This window comes from Schistocerca gregaria, chromosome 2 (genome assembly GCF_023897955.1).
Source record: "Schistocerca gregaria isolate iqSchGreg1 chromosome 2, iqSchGreg1.2, whole genome shotgun sequence".
NCBI lineage: Eukaryota > Metazoa > Arthropoda > Insecta > Orthoptera > Acrididae > Schistocerca > Schistocerca gregaria.
In genome coordinates, this window is record NC_064921.1 from 935,498,439 (window position 1) to 935,519,460 (window position 21,022).

The 21,022-nt window shown below is 45.0% G+C and overlaps 1 protein-coding gene across 1 annotated transcript in view; it reads right to left on the reverse strand.

Moving 5' to 3' along the window:
• Positions 1-473: 473 nt before the first annotated feature.
• Positions 474-21,022, reverse strand: part of LOC126336062 (uncharacterized) — a 143,987-nt gene continuing 123,438 nt past the window's right edge. Inside the window, exon 4 of the mRNA XM_049999541.1 lies at positions 474-841. Coding sequence (XP_049855498.1) covers positions 747-841 — 95 coding nt within the window. The 3' untranslated portion in view covers positions 474-746. The remainder of the gene's footprint in view (positions 842-21,022) is intronic.

Sequence of the window (21,022 nt, forward strand, 5' to 3'; positions counted from 1 at the left end):
AAGCGGGGTGCATTCAGCTCTTGTGAGGCCAATTGGGGAGCTCCGTGATTGAGAATTAGCGGTGCCGGTACACGAAAATGGACAACGGCCGGGAGAGCGATGTGCTGACTACACGGTCCTCCGAATCCGCATCCGGTGGCGCGTAAGGGATGAGGATGACAAGGCGATCGGTCGTTACCGTTGGGCCTTCACGACCTGTTCGGACGGTGTTTGTCTTTAAGACAGAAAATCAGTGAAAGTTAACATATAATACCTGCTGTGGAAGATGGTCTTCAACAAAAATATTACATAGATGAAGACACTCTTTTGTAATTGACTGGAAAAGAGTTCATACGAGTCATCATAATCAACGTAATTCTATCTACAAAATCTATATCATTCGTTATCTTGTTTTATTTTATGTCTGTGTGCTGAAGAAAAATTACTGATCATTGTCCATCTGTATACAAAGAAATTTCCCGCAGTTTCGGTGAGGCTATGTACTTTATTCGAAACGTTGCGAATATTTATTCACATACAACAACACGTTTACAAAAATTGTAATCTCATTTAATACAAACAGAAAATTGAGGATGTTCCAACCAAAGGTTCTGTATTGCGCTGAAATAAACATAATAATGAGACGCAAAATAAATTTAAGAAATGAGATCCTTATACTTCAACTTCATAGTATGGAAATACTAAATGCACAGTAGTTCTTCCTTATTCGGCTAGGAGTTTTACAGGGTTAAGCCAAAAAGCAAGATTCATGTGATGCCCCGTAAGTCGAAGACAGAGCCTGGTGGAACTCTCGTAACAGCCAGTTCGTCGCCTGGACACCGCTCGACATCGACGGCTCGGCCTGCTCACAAAAAAGAAAAGAAAGAAAAAATTGAGACCCGGGACACCATAATGAACATAGTATAATCAAATAGGTGATGTAGCAAGTTGTTCTAGCACTGTAACATTATAAAGGATTTTTAAGACATGGAAAAACAGTATATGTTACATCAATGTTGGTTGTGTTTCTTCATTGTCTCACTGTAATGTCTTTTTTACACTCATATTTTTTCAGCAAACAAATTCTGTAAAGGATCTAGTTTTAGCCATACATAATATCAACATTTAGTCCTATGACCGCCAAAAAATGGTTCAAATGGCTCTGAGCACTATGGGGCTTAACATCTGTGGTCATAAATCCCCTAGAACTTAGAACTACTTAAACCTAACTAACCTAAGGACATCACATACAGCCATTCCCGAGGCAGGATTCGAACCTGCGACCGTAGTATGACCGCCATCTCGTGATTTCATAGAATTTATTGTTTATTTTCCTGTTCCTTTGTCAAATATTTTTACGGATCCGTTCCATACGTCCGTCTCTGTCTGTTCGACAATATGCAAAACCGAGACTTTAACCCTGTATGTGTTAGCACCGTTAGACGAAAGTTTGCGCAGCCTGTTAAAAACATATAGTATCATTTGTTTACATGTAAACAGTTATAAACGTAGACTTCACGCATTATAGCATACATACAAGATAAACCATGTAACTTGTACATCCCGATTATTTAATCAGTCTCTCTGCGTATCTAAACTAACTTTCTGAGAAGTAATGTTAAGCTGTAATTAGTTTTCTATTGCTAACACATTCGTTCTCTATCAACAAACTGAAGATATACATTTCTAATGGAACGGTAGACTTTCTAGGGGCATTTGAACATCCACAAACGAATAGTTCAATGATATAATGTTTGTTAAGGATTGCAACCGAATTTTTAAATATAGCTATGTGTAACTTGACTCCCTTCATGGATTGTAAGAATACTCTCTCCATTTCAGATCGAAACACGTCGTTATTCTGTCTCGTTCTGTGAAGCCAGCTTTTGGCAAGGCAGCCATAAATCCCACCAAAAAAAATCTTCTGATGACACAGACAATATACACTCCTGGAAATTGAAATAAGAACACCGTGAATTCATTGTCCCAGGAAGGGGAAACTTTATTGACACATTCCTGGGGTCAGATACATCACATGATCACACTGACAGAACCACAGGCACATAGACACAGGCAACATAGCATGCACAATGTCGGCACTAGTACAGTGTATATCCACCTTTCGCAGCAATGCAGGCTGCTATTCTCCCATGGAGACGATCGTAGAGATGCTGCATGTAGTCCTGTGGAACGGCTTGCCATGCCATTTCCACCTGGCGCCTCAGTTGGACCAGCGTTCGTGCTGGACGTGCTTACCGCGTGAGACGACGCTTCATCCAGTCCCAAACATGCTCAATGGGGGACAGATCCGGAGATATTGCTGGCCAGGGTAGTTGACTTACACCTTCTAGAGCACGCTGGGTGGCACGGGATACATGCGGACGTGCATTGTCCTGTTGGAACAGCAAGTTCCCTTGCCGGTCTAGGAATGGTAGAACGATGGGTTCGATGACGGTTTGGATGTACCGTGCACTATTCAGTGTCCCCTCGACGATCACCAGAGGTGTACGGCCAGTGTACGAGATCGCTCCCCACACCATGATGCCGGGTGTTGGCCCTGTGTGCCTCGGTCGTATGCAGTCCTGATTGTGGCGCTCACCTGCACGGCGCCAAACACGCATACGACCATCATTGGCACCAAGGCAGAAGCGACTCTCATCGCTGAAGACGACACGTCTCCATTCGTCCCTCCATTCATGCCTGTCGCGACACCACTGGAGGAGGGCTGCACGATGTTGGGGCGTGAGCGGAAGATGGCCTAACGGTGTGCGGAACCGTAGCGCAGTTTCATGGAGACGGTTGCGAATGGTCCTCGCCGATACCCCAGGAGCAACAGTGTCCCTAATTTGCTGGGAAGTGGCGGTGCGGTCCCCTATGGCACTGCGTAGGATCCTACGGTCTTGGCGTGCATCCGTGCGTCGCTGCGGTCCGGTCCCAGGTCGACGGGCACGTGCACCTTCCGCCGACCACTGGCGACAACATCGATGTACTGTGGACACCTCACGACCCACGTGTTGAGCAATTCGGCGGTACGTCCACCCGGCCTCCCGCATGCCCACTATACGCCCTCGCTCAAAGTCCGTCAACTGGACATACGGTTCACGTCCACGCTGTCGCGGCATGCTACCAGTGTTAAAGACTGCGATGGAGCTCCGTATGCCACGGCAAACTGGCTGACACTGACGGCGGCGGTGCACAAATGCTGCGCAGCTAGCGCCATTCGACGGCCAACACCGCGGTTCCTGGTGTGTCCGCTGTGCCGTGCGTGTGATCATTGCTTGTACAGCCCTGTCGCAGTGTCCGGAGCAAGTATGGTGGGTCTGACACACCGGTGTCAATGTGTTCTTTTTTCCATTTCCAGGAGTGTAGTCATGTGCCAGTTGGATCACTATTGCTCCCTTTGACTTCGGCCAAATGCTATGAACTTCTGGAGCCAAGCGTAGTCGCACCATGATCTGCATATCCCGGTTCTCTTAAAACAGCTGCCAGTGTGAGCAAGTATCAGGACAACAGATACTACGGGGAACAATAAAATCACAGACGATTGTTTCGTCTGCCACATACAGTCTGCGTGGTGATGTGTTATCTGGAATGGTACTAGAAACATCTCTCGTTGACTTTAGGAGAAGACACCCTGATGTGCTGAAACATGGCCATTGCCGACCGGGAAAATTCATTGGTGCCTCCTGGCGTAGCGGAAACGTCACGCACAAAAAGTACGTAAGTGGGGGAGAGACGAATTGGGAGTCATCTAGCCAGAGGCGGAAATACACTGACGTAAGCGACTCTGAGAGATTTCCATTAGTCTGCGCCTGGGTGCGATCACCTCGGAAATGGCGAAGCTGGGCTGTTGTTCCCGCACTGCTGCCACGAGCATCTATTGGTAAAACCGTGTGCCGGACCCAGATTCGAACTCGGGACTTTGTCTTTCGCTAGCAGGTGTTCTAACTGAACTACCCAAGCACGACGACCCACGACCCTACATCCACGTCTACGTGATTACTCTGCTATTCACAATCAAGTGCCTGGCACAGGGTTCCAATGAACCACTTTCAAGCTGTCTCTCTACCTTTCCACTCTCGAATGGCACGCTGGAAAAACGAACACTTAAATTTTTCTGTGCAAGCAGTGATTTCTCTTATTTTATCGTGATGATCATTTCTCCCTCTGTATGTGGGTGCCAACAGAACGTTTTCTTAATCGGAGGAGAAAACTGGTGATCGAAATTTCATGAGAAGATCCCGTCGCAACGAAAAACTCCTTTGTTTTAATGATTGCCACTCCACGTATCATGTCTGTGACACTATCTCCCCTATTTCTCGATATTACAAAACGAGCTGCCCTTCTTCGTACTTTTTCGATGCCATCCGTCAGTCCCACTTGAAGCGGATCCCACACCCCACTGCTACACTCCAAAATCGGGCGGACAAGCGTGGTGTAAGCAGTCTCTGTAGTACATCTGTTGCACCTTCTAAGTGTTCTGCCAATTAATCGCAGTTTTTGGTTTGCTCTACCCACCGTAATGTCTATGTGACCATTCAAATTTAGGTTATTTGTAACTGTAATCCCTAAGTATTTAGTTGAATTTAGAGCCTTCAGATTTGTGTGACTTATCGTGTAGTCAAAATTTAGCTGATTTCTCTTAGTACTCATGTGAATAACTTCACACTTTTCTTTATTGAGAACCAACTGCCACTTTTCGCACCATACAGATATCTTACCTAAATCATTTTGCAAGTCATTTTGATCATCTGATGTCTTTACAAGACGGTAAATGACAGCATCGTCTGCAAACAATCTAAGACGGCTACTCAGATTGTCTCATATGTCGTTAATATAGATCAGGAACATTATAGGACCTGTAACACTTCCTTGGGGAACGTCGGATATTATTCTGTTTTACTCAATGACTTTGTCTGTCACTACGAACTGTACTATCCTGACAGGAAATCACGAATCCAGTCGCACAGCTGAGGCCATACTCCGTAGGTACGCAGTTTGGTTAGAAAACGCTTATGAGGAACGGTGTCGAAAGCCCCCTGGAAATCTAAAAATATAGTATCAATTTGACATCCCCTGTCGATAGCACTTATTACTTCATGAGTATACTTGTATGAGTTGTGTCTCACAAGAACGATATTTTCTGAATCCCTGATGACTGTGTGTCAATAAATCGTTTTCTTCGAGGTACTTCATAATGTTCGAATTCAGTATATCTTCCAAAACGCTACTGCAAATCGATGTTAGAGATATAGGCCTGTAATTCAGCGGGTTACTCTTGCTTCCCTTTTTGGGTATTGGTGTGGCTTTAGCAATTTTCCAGTCCTTAGGTACGTATCTTTCTGTGAGCGAGTGGTTGTATATAATTGATAAATATGGAGCTATTTTATCAGCGTACTCTGAGAGGAACCTGACTGGTATACAATCGGTAAAGAAGGCCTTGCCTTCATTAAGTGATTTATGCTACTTTGCTACACCGAGGATATCTACTTCTGTGTTTCTCCTCATATCTACTCCTATGTTCCTCCTCATAGCCTCACTTCCGCCAGTACATCTCCAACCTTGGTAACTTCCCAGACGTTTTCCTACGAAACTTTCTGGGTTTGCACTCTTGAGATACGTCTGACCATTGTCTTTTCATCCAGGAGTGTTCGTTCTGGAAGTTCCGCTGGAGGACTACTGTGAAGTCTGGAAGGTTGGAGATGAGATGCTGGCGGAAGTACGTATAGCTGCCAGGAGGGGTCGTGGGTCGTGCTTAGGTAGCTCGGGTGGTGGAGCACTTCCCCGCGAAAGGCAAAGGTACCGAGTTCGAGTCTGCCTGGCAGACAGTATTAGGCTACCGGGGAGTTTCATATCAGCGTACACCACGCTGCAGAGTGAAAAATTCATTCTGATACACTGAAAATGGTTGAAGAACGGCGATACCATTAGTAGGCGACAAAATGTTGGGCGTCCATACCTTATCACAAACTAGAGTCCAGCAGCTTGCTCGTTCTGTAAAGCTGGATAGGCGGTCCTATAGGGTCAGAGTACAATGCTGGTGCAGGAACAGTCGTATCGCAGTACGCCGTTCAGCACACATTGTCTAACCCCTCCAGGGATGACTTCTTACTTGTTACTAAGCTCGATTACGATTGCGGTTATCAGGGGATCACCGAGATTGAATGGTGGATCAGTGAAAATATGTGGCCTGGTTGGACAAATCACGTTTTCTGTTGCATGAGGTCGATGGCCGTGATTGGGTGCTGTGTCATCCATGGGAACGGCTGATCGGAACATACATCGCGCCACAGACACAGGACGATTGGAGCACTATTATGTTATGAGGAACATTTATCTGGCCTTCCATGGGACCTCAGGTGGCAATAGAAAGTAGAATCACAGCTGTGCACTATCTGAACATTATTGCGAACTGCTTGCATCCCTTCATGCTTGATACCTTTCCCGCGGTAGACTTTCCGTGTCAGAAGTTGAGAATCAATTGCTTTGAGCACTCACGTTGATACCTTGTCATTAATTCATCTGATCCGGACGTGACTGTATTATGTGCTGGCCCCATGGTCGCAAGCCAAAGCGCCGTAATTGAGTGATTTCTGCACACACATCTGGTGCCACAAAGCTTTGGAAAGACCAGTCGAATTGTTGATACACGCTGCTGTAATGCGTTCCAAAGATGGACCAACACGCCACTAAGCAGATGGTCATAATTCTATGGGCCATCAGTGCCTGGGAGCCCATTAAAACGACAGACAGCAGTTCTTTGTTTACAACCAGGCGAAATCCAACGAAGTGTGCAGGCTCTCTGATAAACTGGAAGGACTCCAGATGTCTAAATGAACATTAACATTTGTAACGAGCAGAATAACATTTCATTCTGACCAATGTTACTAAATGGAGAAATAATGGTTTCTTACGAGATATACAAGAGGGGAGACCAGTCACAAAGTGATCCACACACAACTGGTCACACTAAAATTTGTAAAGTGTCACTCTTTACTAATATACCTAGTGTTTCAAGGTGTCTGCATTGAAATTCTCCGCCGGACCCTGTGGCCGAGCGGTTCTAGGCGCTTCAGTCTGGAACCGCGTGACCGCTACGGTCGCAGGTTCAAATCCTGTCCCGGGCAAGGATGTGTGTGATGTCCTTATGTTAGCTACGTTTAAGTAGTTCTAGGTTCTACGGGACTGATGACCTCAGAAGTTAAGCCCCATAGTGCTCAGAGCCATTTGAACCATTTTTTGCATTCAAATTCTCCAATTCGTGATGTTCGATGAATCATGCACATGGTGGATGTCCTCACCGGCGGAAGTTCATTCTGTAGAGCAGCTCACTGCTGTCGCGTGTTATTGGAGATGAAGTATGGTCAATAGCACCACAGCAAAGTGGAAGTGATTAAAATATGGAAGTGGTTGCAATACTTCACGTGTGTTCCTCTCGACGTTGACAGTGTCTGCCAGACGAAGATGCGGCCCTCTGAACGCCCATAAAATATGAGACCTCCAAACACTGTAACATACTGTACCTGGCCGCTCCTGTGGGTCACTCTTAGTGTCTGCGGATGCCAGTCGGTTGGATTTTCCACTAATCTAAGAGGTTTGCCGTTGAGACCTGCTGTAACGGACTAAGGGCTAGTGGGGGTATCCTTGAATGCAGGTGTTTTCAAGCTCCAGATGGAAACCAACCTCTTAAAATTCCAAGGTGGAAGCAGTATGTTGCAGAAGGTTGTTATTGGGGGGCGGGGCAGGAGATAACGAATGCGATGGATACATTCTGCTCCTAAGAGTGACTGACTGAAAGAGCTGCATCCAAGGCAGTTTCATAGAGCTGTGTGGAGCTCCTAAAATGGAGGAGTCAACAGGCAACCCTCACAGATAATGTTGGTTGTGGTATGCCCTTTGGGCGCATTTGGTGTTTCAAAGTGATTAGCATTACTGAGGCAGGAGTTGGTGATAATTCATGATCCAAAATTTATTTTGTCAGTAGAGAAAGTCTACAAAAACTGACCAGAGAATTCCCATGTCTGTGTGCAGAATTTCTCCAAATACGTTTTAGTTTTCTACATGAATGTTAGTGTGCGCTCGTACGTGCTCTGTAGGAGAGGCATCCGCCCCAACAGCTGAGTGGTCAGCGTGACGGATTGCCGTCCTATGGGCCCGGGTTCGATTCCCGGCTGGGTCGGGGATTTACTCCGCTCAGGGACTGGGTGTTGTGTTGTCTACATAATCATTTCATCCCCATCCGGGGCGCAGGTAGCCCAATGTGTAATGTAATAAGACCTGCACCAAGGCGGCCGGACTTGCACCGTAAGGGGCCTCCCGGCCAATGACGCCAAACGCTCATTTTCGTTTGTAGAAGAGCCATCATACCAGACTGTGGACGCAAGTGGGGGTGTTGCATTAAGTGACGGATTTAGCAATTTTTAACTGAAACGAATTATTTACATTTGTTTCCGCGACAACTTGAAATGTATTACAGGATGGATTTTTGGTCTGCAGTGAAGTGTGCGCTGTTCTGAAACTTCCTGACAGACTAAAATTGTGTGCCGCTCTGGGACTCGACTCCGGAAACTTCTCCTTTTGCGGGAAAAAACCTTTAAATGAGATATTTTTGTGAGATTTGTTGCTTCTTTAAATTGTTATCGTACATCACCTTTGTGGAGATATCAGCGGAAGCTCCTATGAGCCAGCTAGAGAAGATGTATGACTTAGTGGTGTGCGTTTTCCTGTCGAGTGCTCAGCTCTCGTTATCTTGCTGAATGCAGTTACATAACAATACTTCAACTACTGATTTTGGATTATGATACGTTTTCCTTGGGTCAAAGTTATTCTTGTTTCAGGTGGTATTAATAGCGTAGGAGTGTAGAGAATGAGTGAGAGTCCGCCACGAAACGTTACTGAGTAAATCTATGGAACACTAGGTTGCGTAATCTGTCTCGCGCGTCTCACTTTGCTGAGTGGAATGGAACCTGGCAACGAGTGGGAGTTGGCGCGACGCCACGGGTGCCCCGAGGACGAAGCGGAAGAAACGTTTCAACATCACGACTCCACCAATCCCGACTAGGTCTCTGTCCACAAAGTTTGTATCATTTAATCAGCTATTAACTTCCCACAAGTGGAATATGCACTGGGAAACCAATATTATAACTGAAGCAGGATTCACATGTAAAGAGCACAGTCCTCAATTAATTCGTGGTCCAATTTCTATGTTACTCACTCTCGTCTTCACACTGGTGTGAGACGCACATACACCACTTCGTCAGTCACACAGGGTTACTGCTCTGAATCACAGCTACACAGTTCGTCAAGCAACTATATCTTTCGAGCCAGCTATAATGGTGGGAAGCCCAACATCGATACCTTTGTGGAGTATTGCACTGCTCCTACACCGAACATTTTAAAGCTCTCATAATTGTCACAAAAACCCTGAAACCACACTTCCTGGAATGTCCGAACCCGTGAACTAGCATCTACAGGGTGTTTCAAAGATGACCGGTATATTTGAAACGGCAATACAAACTAAACGAGCAGCGATATAAATACACCGTTTGTTGCAATATGCTTGGGACAACAGTACATTTTCAGGCAGACAAACTTTCGAAATTACAGTAGTTACAATTGTCAACAACAGATGGCGCTGCGGTCTGGGAAACTCTATAGTACGATATTTTCCAAATATCCACCATGCGTAGCAATAATATGGCGTAGTCACTGAATGAAATTACACGAAACCTTTGACAACATGTCTCGGAGGAATGGCTTCACATGCAGATGAGATGTACTGCTTCAGCTGTTCAATTGTTTCTGGATTCTGGCGGTACACCTGGTCTTTCAAGTGTCCCCACAGAAAGAAGTCACAAGCGTTCACGTCTGGCGAATAGGGAGGCCAATCCACGCTGCCTCCTGTATGTTTCGGATAGCCCAAAGCAATCACACGATCATCGAAATATTCATCCAGGAAATTAAAGACGTCGGCCGTGCGATGTGGCCGGGCACCATCTTGCATAAACCACGAGGTGTTCGCAGTGTCGTCTAAGGCAGTTTGTACCGCCACAAATTCACGAAGAATGTCCAGATAGCGTGATGCAGTAATCGTTTCGGATCTGAAAAATGGGCCAATGATTCCTTTGGAAGAAATGGCGGCCCAGACCAGTACTTTTTGAGGATGCAGGAACGATGGGACTGCAACATGGGGCTTTTCGGTTCCCCATATGCGCCAGTTCTGTTTATTGACGAAGCCGTCCAGGTAAAAATAAGCTTCGTCAGTAAACCAAATGCTGCCCACATGCATATCGCCGTCATCAATCCTGTGCACTATATCGTTAGCGAATGTCTCTCGTGCAGCATTGGTAGCGGCGCTGAGGGTTTGCCGCGTATGAATTTTGTATGGATAGAGGTGTAAACTCTGGCGCATGAGACGATACGTGGACGTTGGCGTCATTTGGACCGCAGGCGGTGGAATTCCAACACCAGAAAAATCCTCTGTTGTAAGGAATGAACCATGTTGTCCACAGCACACTTGCACGTTGTGAATACCACACGCTTACAGCAGAAAGACGACGTACAGAATGGCGCACCCACAGACTGCGTTGTCTTCTATATCTTTCACATCACTTGCAGCGCCATCTGTTGTTGAAAATTGTAACTACTGTAATTTCGAAAGTTTGTCCGCCTGAAAATGTACTGTTGTCCCAAGCATATTGCAACAAACGGTGTATTTCTATCGCTGCTCGTTTAGTTTTTATTGCCGTTTCAAATATACCGGTCATTTTTGAAACACCCTGTATGTTTGACTTGCCTCAAGGCGTCTGAGAGATATCGATCCTGCAGAATGTCGTCCAGACGGTGCGTTTCTAGCCGTTCGTTGTAATCTTAACGAAGAGACTTGCACTCTTCTTGTTACGGTACTAAAAACATGACAGAGGCATCATGGGACTGATGTATTTCTTTTCTTTATCTTCCAGTCATACGCGTATCAAAAACAGGAACTGATTCTTTCCGACAACCATAATTCCAGTTAATGAAGAAAAATTGATTACTTATAAGGCTCACACTGAAGTCGACGATGTGAATCAAAATATAACGATCATTATCGAGAGCTGAATGGATGCTACCCATGCAGTGTTACAGCTTTGCACAAATGTAATTCCTACAAGCGGATGGCGTCATTTCGGGTAGTGGTCGCCAGCGTGACAAGTGAACGCAGGACCAGCTCACTGTATAAGCGTTTTTGGCAGAACCCGGATTGTGGATTATCGATAAATAAGGAAAGCTTGCAGTCAATGAGCTCTGCGCATACCACCGTCTCAAGACAGTATCGTGACTAAATCGATTTGGAAAAAAGATCCTACATTGTCAGAGTCAAATCCAGTCGGTGGGCACGTGTTGATAACAGGGGTCACCATCGACTATCGTGGTTTACAATAACGACATTCTCGACAGTGAGCTGAACACCCATTTAGTACCACCACTTCAATAAGGAGTACAGAAACCACCGCTCCACAGATCACCATAGAATACTAGAAGTATGGGAAAGATGGTCTGAACTGATGAGTGACGCAAGGTACACGATGGTGTATGTCGATAGAGCAATACAGGGACATTGAAAACCACGTGAGATACTGCATCCCACGTGCCCACAGGGTAACACATAGGCAGATAGTGTGGGTGTTCGTGTGTGAAGGATGTTTACGTGGTATAAACTATTAATCATGACGTGCCTGCCGCCATCTCTTACTACCGAGCTATACAAGAACCTCCTGCCTGATGAAGTGCGTCTGTTTTTTCACCCGGCGAGCGACGTGTACTTTCAGCAAGAGAATGTACCAGTCCATCGCTTCTGAACTGTGGTAGCCGAACGTATCGTTTCCTCATGGCGACCAAGCCGTGTAGATTCGCTGTCATCATCAGAGAGAAGGGGTTTGAAATTATGTTGTTTTATGCAATTGTCAGTAAAACGTATGCTAACAGAAAAATTTACGTACCGTAAATATAACTCGAAAAGTAGCCTGTGACCACTAAACGACAGTACTACATTTTGTGCTGGAAGCTGTGTCTCTCTTATTGAAATGATTGTTGAGTGTAGACACGGGCTGCTGTGTATTTAATACGCAATAGTTTTAGATGCAGTCGCTATGATAAATTGTCAATTTTCATTCGTCTGTGAAATCTTATTGGTGCACTACGATGATGATGGAAATAATTGTATTAATTCGTTGCCAGTAACAATCAGCAAGTACTTGTGTCTCAACATGTGTCATACTATACGTTTATTTGCATTGTACGAGATATCAGAAAGAGGAAAGCTATAGTCTCCATTTGTATTGGAAATTTTCTTGGGAACTGACAACAGGATACAGAGTACATCATCCATCTGCACTCGGTTCACGTTCGTGTTTTAAGGCCTGACACAATGTTCACTCAAAATCGACAGCAGAAATTTGAATTGTTATTAGTTTTTTCACCTTGACGGATTTAACTGCATCAGAAAATTTCCGTGAGTATATTTAGAGAAAGGGAATGCTGCACCTTATGGTGGAGATAGTATACATTTACTGTCAGTTTTGACAGAAAGAGTACAGCCATCTACATGGTCCACTTCTCCCAGCTCGATGGCACTTCAAGAATTGCTTGTCAGTGTCATCGTTTATAAGTGACGTCACCATCATTTGTCCACAGCAATACAGAAAACCGCAACGTGACGACTGCAGCCTGAACCCAGGAGCCTCGCTTCTGCAGCCAACGATCCAAAACAAAATACAACTGGGACAGCCTGAAAGTGAAGTACTGGTAGTGAATACCTAAGCCGATCTTTCCGTCTGAAAACAGCCATCCACCCACGCCGTTTACTGCGTCGACAGAGCGACAGTAAGCCAAGGTGATGAATGCAAATGTAAATGTAAATCTGTGCTATGGGTACCATATGTGAACATTGCTCTTGTACACTATAAATCCATCGGTTTATTGTGCCGTTTTGTCCCCCGCTTTCTGGTCACTGCCCTGCTGGTCTACAGTTCTATGGAAATGAGGATCAATAAAGTCCAACTGCCAAATTGGAGGACGACTTTAGAGCGAATGCATTATCCCGTACTGCATCGTACAGTATTACGATTCGTCTGTCTTTTGTGTGTCATACAGTAATGCCTCTCTCTGAATAGTTTTCTGACAGGTTTGATCCCCAACTCTTTCTTTCTTATGCAATCTCCTCATACTTGTGTTTTTGGAACACTCGCAAACCTGCGCTGCAGATTTAAATATTTCTCTCCCCCTCCCTAGCGCTGCTTTAAATAGATTTAGAACTTTTTACAATATTTTCTAAACTTTCTGTTCGACATTTGCCAGGGACATAATTTCTTATGTGTTCTGATTAGTACCGATTTATTTCCCAATGTATCTATCGAATTAATTTTCAAGAAATTTCTATAGAGCCATTTTTTCGAAGGCTGTCAACCTGTTGCTGTTTCTAATTATTCAGTTTTCTAACTGCATGAATTTCACATGAATACATTCTAGCTCCGCGTAAAGTGAGTTAGGTACTTCACCTTAACCCTTGCCTAAGTTCTTAAACTATAACGATTTTGAGTAATTATGTCTTGACTGTCTAGGCTTCGGGATTGATGCAGAGTTGATGATGGTCCACGAAGGACGTTAGAGCCACATTATATGTAGATATTCTTTCAGGTCCCCTGCTGTCGTCAGTGAGTCCACAGATATTACATGAACAATTACTGCTGTGATTGAGTTCAAATATTGCCAGATTTCCCGCAACAGACAAAGCAGTGATTTCTTACTTTCAGATCCCTTGCCGCGTGAGTGCCGAGCCCGACGACTTGCATTTACTGTTCATTACATTCTCTGTGTTTAACGAATTACTGGTCGCATCCGAGAAGAACAGATTAAAGTCAAACATACCATGCTTCCCTACCCAATACATATCTAAGCATCGCAATTGGCTGTATACTGCTTAAGAGGTACTAATTAAAAATTAAAGGACATAAATAAATCACAAAGTAGAATCTGGAACTGTCTACAGTATGGTACTGGAAACGTACTTGGAGGGATTATGGAAAATTACTTTCAGTTCAGTTGAAGAAATACGGATTTGATACTACCGTTTATACCTTTTGGAACCTTGCCGATGGCCAACAAGCCCACTGCATTTCTTGGACATGAGCAACCTACTTTCTTTAGGACACTGTAGTGAACCCGTAGAGATAGTGAAAGATCTTGCAGCTCACATTCCAGTGGATTTCGAAACTGCCATGCAAATATGGACGACGTCTAGAGTCTGTAACTTGGACTTCTTGTTGTACGTCGTAGGAGAGAAACGTTGATCCATTGTTGTTTTAACAATGTGTCACCAATAAATAAAATACTAAAGTGTAACATATACATCATAATTTCTTTCTATCAAGCAATTTAACGTTTAGGCTCCCCTTGTGTCGCGCTCCCTTACATCAAGCAAATAGCTTTCATAGAAGTTAATGGACTTGTGTTTTTCCTCTCAACATCCTATATTTGTTCGATAATAGTAATATTAAATAAGGTCTCCCGTAAACTCATGCTTCTCCTCTACTTTTTTAGCTGAGAGTTATAAAACTACAGAGAATAAGAAGAGTGCACTATTAAAAATAGAGATGAAGTGTTCGAAATACTTCTTGGAAAGCGAAGAAGTTGGAGGTTTTATATCCTGTCAGTGACTACGTTGAGTTTGAGATATTAATCTACGGATTATTCGTACTGGGTACTAACATCTGCATTAACAGAAGAAAATGAAATAAATGACCTGCAAGAGGTGCAAAAAGGAAGCAACAGAACAATAGTGTTGAACAACATCACGAAAAATTGTGATCCGTGGCAGTAAGTTATGGCTCGCGGAACGGTGCGAGACGCTCGAAATACACAAGCCAATATGAAAAGGGACTGTCAGTAAAAGTTAATAACTTCTACGGCCACGGTAAATTGCCGCGAAATTGCTGCCGCTTATCCTTGAGGGTCTCCACTGTAAAGTCGTGCAGCAGGGCAAATAGGTTCGCTGTTACCACAAAAAACTGAACCACGAAAAACATACGGAACGTCTCTTTGTGCCGTTACAAATTGGCCATGATGAAATTTGTCAGAAATATAGCAGAATGGGTAGCTTGTATTGGTTTTCCGCTACTTGACTAAATATTTATTTATCACTGCAAGATTTGGGCCATCAGAACCAGTCCTACATAAAAAACGACAACCTAAAAAGTTTACATTACATTTATTGCTAGGGGTTGAAACTAGTCTTTGACGCACACACATTTCATAAAGAGTATTTGTGCGTGCTACGACAGTCATACGTTAGCGCTATCACCTAAGTTCTAATGCGGTGCATCAGATATTTAAAAACTGCACGGTATAGCTTGACGGAACGAGCTAGCCTCGACAAACTTCGGCCAGTGAGAACGCTGGACTCGTTCTCACAGATTAAAGGGACTTCTGGTCGAGCTACCGTGTTGACTGGCAGTGTGGATGCTCCTCGCAGTATAGACGCTCTGCGTTGTGATCTAAGGACAGGTGCATTCAGTGACTTCACTTTGGAGTATGGTGAAATTGTCGCTAGCTTCGGACTTTTGAGCTGCATTTACTTGACTGTAAATCACATGGGCTTTCATATCATAGAGAATTAGGTTTCCTTCCACGATGCATTTTCCAATGATTTGTCGTGGGAACGTTAGGTCTTCCATCATGTTTTCAACTTACTTAAAATACGTAGGGCTCAGTATTCATTCCTAATGTAGCCATTGCCGGACGTTGTGGCCGAGCGGTTCTAGGCGCTTCAGTTTGGAACCGCGCGACCGCTACGGTCGCAGGTTCGAATCCTGCCTCAGGCATGGATGTGTGTGATGTCCTTAGGTTAGTTAGGTTTAAGTAGTTCTAAGTTCTAGTGCTCAAGCCATTTTTAATGTAGCCATTAAAGGTTCCAAGGGCTTATCTCAGTGCCCCTCCACTCGTAATACAACTTCACAAATTAATAAAAATATTTCTTCATTTTCTTTTGTTCTTGTGTTCCTTTTTGACGCCGTAAATAGGTAATGCTCGTAGGGAGTGCTATGCAGACTCCCACTGTAAAAGGTCTTAAATCAATTATTTAGGTTTTCCGTGATTTCCCTAAATCGCTCCAGGCAGATGCCGTGATGGTTTCTTTGAAAGGCACGGCCGAATTCCTTCCCCGTCCTTCCCTAATCCGAAGTGACCTATAACCTCGCAGTCTGGTCTCCTCCCTCCAAACAATACAATCCAATCTTAAATCAAATGTAAATTGGTAGTCAACATAATATGATATTTCACATACGTAAGACAGAAAATATAGGCCAACTGCAGTGATAACACCCATCTGATTACCGAAATTAAGCGCTGTCGGGCTTGGCTAGCACTCGGGTGGGTCACCGTCTGAGTCTGCTGGGTGTTGTTGGCAAGCAGGGTGCATTCGGCCCTTGTGAGGCCAGTTGAGGAGCTCCGTGATTGAGAAGAATCACGGTCACGAAAGCTGACTACGGCCGGAAGAGCGGTATGCAGACCACAGGCCTCTGCGCATCCCGTGACGCCTAAGGGTTGAGGAAGACACGGCGGCCGGTCGGTACCGTTTGCCCTTCAAGGCCAGGTTAGTTTCCCGGTACTGTCAAGAATTTTCCTAGTGGGAGGTCTGGACCGGCGTGCACTCAGCCTCGTAATGCCAGCTGAAGAGGTACCTGATTGAGAGGTAAAAGCTCCAAGCCGTAAACATCAAACACGGCCGGGAGAGCGGTGGGCTAACCCCATGCCCTTTCGTCTACGGCAATGAACAAATCTAATTTCATGCATAATCTGACTAAATTCAAGAAATTTTATTTGATCTTATGTTCAAAATGTTCAATTGTGTGTGAAATCTTATGGGACTTAACTGCTAAGGTCATCAGTCCCTAAGCTTACATACTACTTACCTAAACTATCCTAACGACAAACACACACACCAATGCCCGAAGGAGGACTCGAACCTCCGCCGGGACCAGCAGCACAGTCCATGACTGCAGCGCCTTAGACCGCTGATCTTATGAATGGTAGAAGTTTCACAACATGTAATGCATAATATATGAGTTCCGCAATTATGTGCTATACGTGCTGCTGTAATGTAAAGTTTTGGAAAATTTAGCTACGTGAACAGGTGCTCTGAAATAGTCCCGAATTCCATTACGCAATAAAGAAATTAAAAACCATACTTATAATGGAAGTCTAACCGTTTCTCTCTCTCTCTCTCTCTCTCTCTCTCTCTCTCTCTCTCTCTCTCTCTCTCTCTTTCTCTCTCTCTCTCTCCACTTCAGTTGAAGTCGCTTGCTCACATCCTTTGGTACACGCAGTCCAATCTCAGGAACTGCTGCAGGAATTTTGATCCGGTTATGACTAATAGATAAGCTGCATGTAAACTGAGGGAGAGGCGATACAGTAAATAGCTATACTGAATCACGCAGAAGATTTTTGTGTGTAATTTACTTTTCGTGCAAATTGTCTGAATTATAATGAATTAAAGTTCAGTTGTGATAACGATACTGCTGCCTCCTAGCGAACAACCGCCATAACTTGAGAAGCAGTGCCTGGAAAACGCATCAAGCGGGATCTGATTTGCACGTGGTGTGGTGACCAAGTGATAGACGGTGTGGCTGGAAACAGGAGTACTGTGCAATAGTGTCCCCACTGTTCCTTTTTTTCTATGCATTTTAACCCAGCATTCATCTCTCAATGCTCAGGAGATACGGATTTCGGAATATGACTGTCAATTTCTGCTTCCCGCAGATTAGCAATCGCAATTCGCTCTCTTAATTCACTAAAAATTCTTCGAACAACGGTCAGTGAACTACTCAGCCTAAAGTATTGTAATAAATATGGCCACTAACTAAAAGTTAACCAGCTAATCATCAAGCTGTGATGTTAGACTTACAATTTGAAATAATAAAATATTTTTAATCGCTAGTTCCGAGCAATTCATAACAGTTGCATAGAGAAAAAAACATGCGAATCTAGAATTGCGGTGTTTTATTTTTTATGCTGCAACAAAACGTTTTTCTAAAAACTACTTCAACAACATTGCTTCGTTTTCATACAGTACGCTCCTTCAGTAGTGCTGCAGATGACTCAACTTTTAGCTTCGTGCATTCCTTGAATCTAGCCTGGATGTAGACACCATTCTTAATGTTGCACGACGGAAAAGTCCGCCATGAAGAGTCGAAGGCAAAGAGCTGAGGCAATGAGTCCCAACAATGTATCATAGCGTGTGCTAACCTGTACAAGAGGAGTGCCGATACACGAGATTAACATTTACATCATGCGTGCTTTTCCTTATTTTTTTTCTTTTATTTGTGCCACCTCAGCCAGCCTCCAGCACATTTTGAATCACTTAGAAATACACACACGTACACCCATGATTCGCATGCAATATTTACATTGGCTGTAAATGCATTACTTACATCACTATATGCTCCCTTCGTTGCGATGAGAGGTCACTCCAAATGTTGCTTCAATATGGAACGGAAAGTATTCATGGCTCCAGACAAATTTCCTGCCGTCAGCTGCTTACATCGCTTAAGTTTTATGAAAGTGATTATATTTAGTTACTTAACGTTGTTCTCTGAATTTCATTCATAGCGCTACACTGCCCAAATGCACTGACCGTGAATAGTTAATGGGGCACGTGCGAACCAGAGTCCGGTTGGTACTTTACATACACTCTTGCAAATGGAAAAAAGAACACATTGACACCGGTGTGTCAGACCCACCATACTTGCTCCGGACACTGCGAGAGGGCTGTACAAGCAATGATCACACGCACGGCACAGCGGACACACCAGGAACCGCGGTGTTGGCCGTCGAATGGCGCTAGCTGCGCAGCATTTGTGCACCGCCGCCGTCAGTGTCAGCCAGTTTGCCGTGGCATACGGAGCTCCGTCGCAGTTTTAACACTGGTAGCATGCCGCGACAGCGTAGACGTGAACCGTATGTGCAGTTGACGGACTTTGAGCGAGGGCGTATAGTGGGCATGCGGGAGGCCTGGTGGACGTACGGCCGAATTGCTCAACATGTGGGGCGTGAGGTCTCCACAGTACATCGATGTTGTCGCCAGTGGTCGGCGGAAGGTGCACGTGCCCGTCCACCTGGGACCGGACCGCAGCGACGCACGGATGCACGCCAAGACCGTAGGATCCTCCGCAGTGCCGTAGGGGACCGCACCGCCACTTCCCAGCAAATTAGGGACACTGTTGCTCCTGGGGTATCGGCGAGGACCATTCGCAACCGTCTCCATGAAGCTGGGCTACGGTCCCGCACACCGTTAGGCCGTCTTCCGCTCACGCCCCAACATCGTGCAGCCCGCCTCCAGTGGTGTCGCGACAGGCGTGAATGGAGGGACGAATGGAGACGTGTCGTCTTCAGCGATGAGAGTCGCTTCTGCCTTGGTGCCAATGATGGTCGTATGCGTGTTTGGCGCCGTGCAGGTGAGCGCCACAATCAGGAATGCATACGATCGCGGCACACAGCGCCAACACCCGGCATCATGGTTTGGGGAGCGATCTCCTACACTGGCCGTACACCTCTGGTGATCGTCGAGGGGACACTGAATAGTGCGCGGTACATCCAAACCGTCATCGAACCCATCGTTCTACCATTCCTAGACCGGCAAGGGAACTTGCTGTTCCAACAGGACAATGCACGTCCGCATGTATCCCGTGCCACCCAACGTGCTCTAGAAGGTGTAAGTCAACTACCCTGGCCAGCAAGATCTCCGGATCTGTCCCCCATTGAGCATGTTTGGGACTGGATGAAGCGTCGTCTCACGCGGTCTGCACGTCCAGCACGAACGCTGGTCCAACTGAGGCGCCAGGTGGAAATGGCATGGCAAGCCGTTCCACAGGACTACATGCAGCATCTCTACGATCGTCTCCATGGCAGAATAGCAGCCTGCATTGCTGCGAAAGGTGGATATACACTGTACTAGTGCCGACATTGTGCATGCTCTGTTGCCTGTGTCTATGTGCCTGTGGTTCTGTCAGTGTGATCATGTGATGTATCTGACCCCAGGAATGTGTCAATAAAGTTTCCCCTTCCTGGGACAATGAATTCACGGTGTTCTTATTTCAATTTCCAGGAGTGTATAATTACAAATCACCACTCGGCCCCGTTCCCACCATTTACAATGATGGAAAGTCGGAATATCCACTATTTGCAACCAGCTGCTTGTTGAGAAGAGTGTTCGGAGGAAAAGTACCAGTGACTGCACTACAGAACCGTCCCCTCGGCTGGAATAGCACCTTCGGGAGTCTTTCCGAACGTAGGGAGCAATATCTAGCATGTCAGATATTCTGAGCGTGCGTCTGAGCGTTGACCAATGAGATGGCACAACGCCACCTACGTCACACACACGTCATCTCCCTTCAGCACAGAGTTGTGAGGCACCATATTGGAATTCATTTCAAGCCTATACGTATATACATGCCGTTTCTGAGCACCAGCACATTGAGAATCACTGGAAAACCCGTTGTTAAGTGTGTGATTCGTTCCAATAAAATAATGAGAAACATCATATTCGTGCCAAAAGAATTATAGTAACTTGCATAGTATGAGAGTATGCCATTTGAAGGCAGCGATACACTGAAGATCCAGCCAAAAGCCATTGTTCTTGTAAAATTTTTTATAATTAAATTTCAATCAGTAACCTATCTACGATTAAAGTTTTCAGCAAGCTCTAACATAGAATGATTTATTATCAGTAGCGCGTTGTTGGTTTAGCATAGTGAGTAGCGTCACTGATACAGACAAAAATTTACGTTCTTGGACGGTGGTTCGCGTTCTGAAACATTGGAATTCTTTTCCTCTCATTTGCGTTTTTATTAGGTGCATGGACAATGGAGGAAATTTGCGTTTTAGTAGAGCTAACATGGGAATTTTACGCGTGCCCGTATAGTAAACAGTGTGATTTACAAACTAGAAACATTCCGCAAGTGCCACTGAAGTGCGTTGTGACCGACCGCGTATACCACGTTGGTGCCCA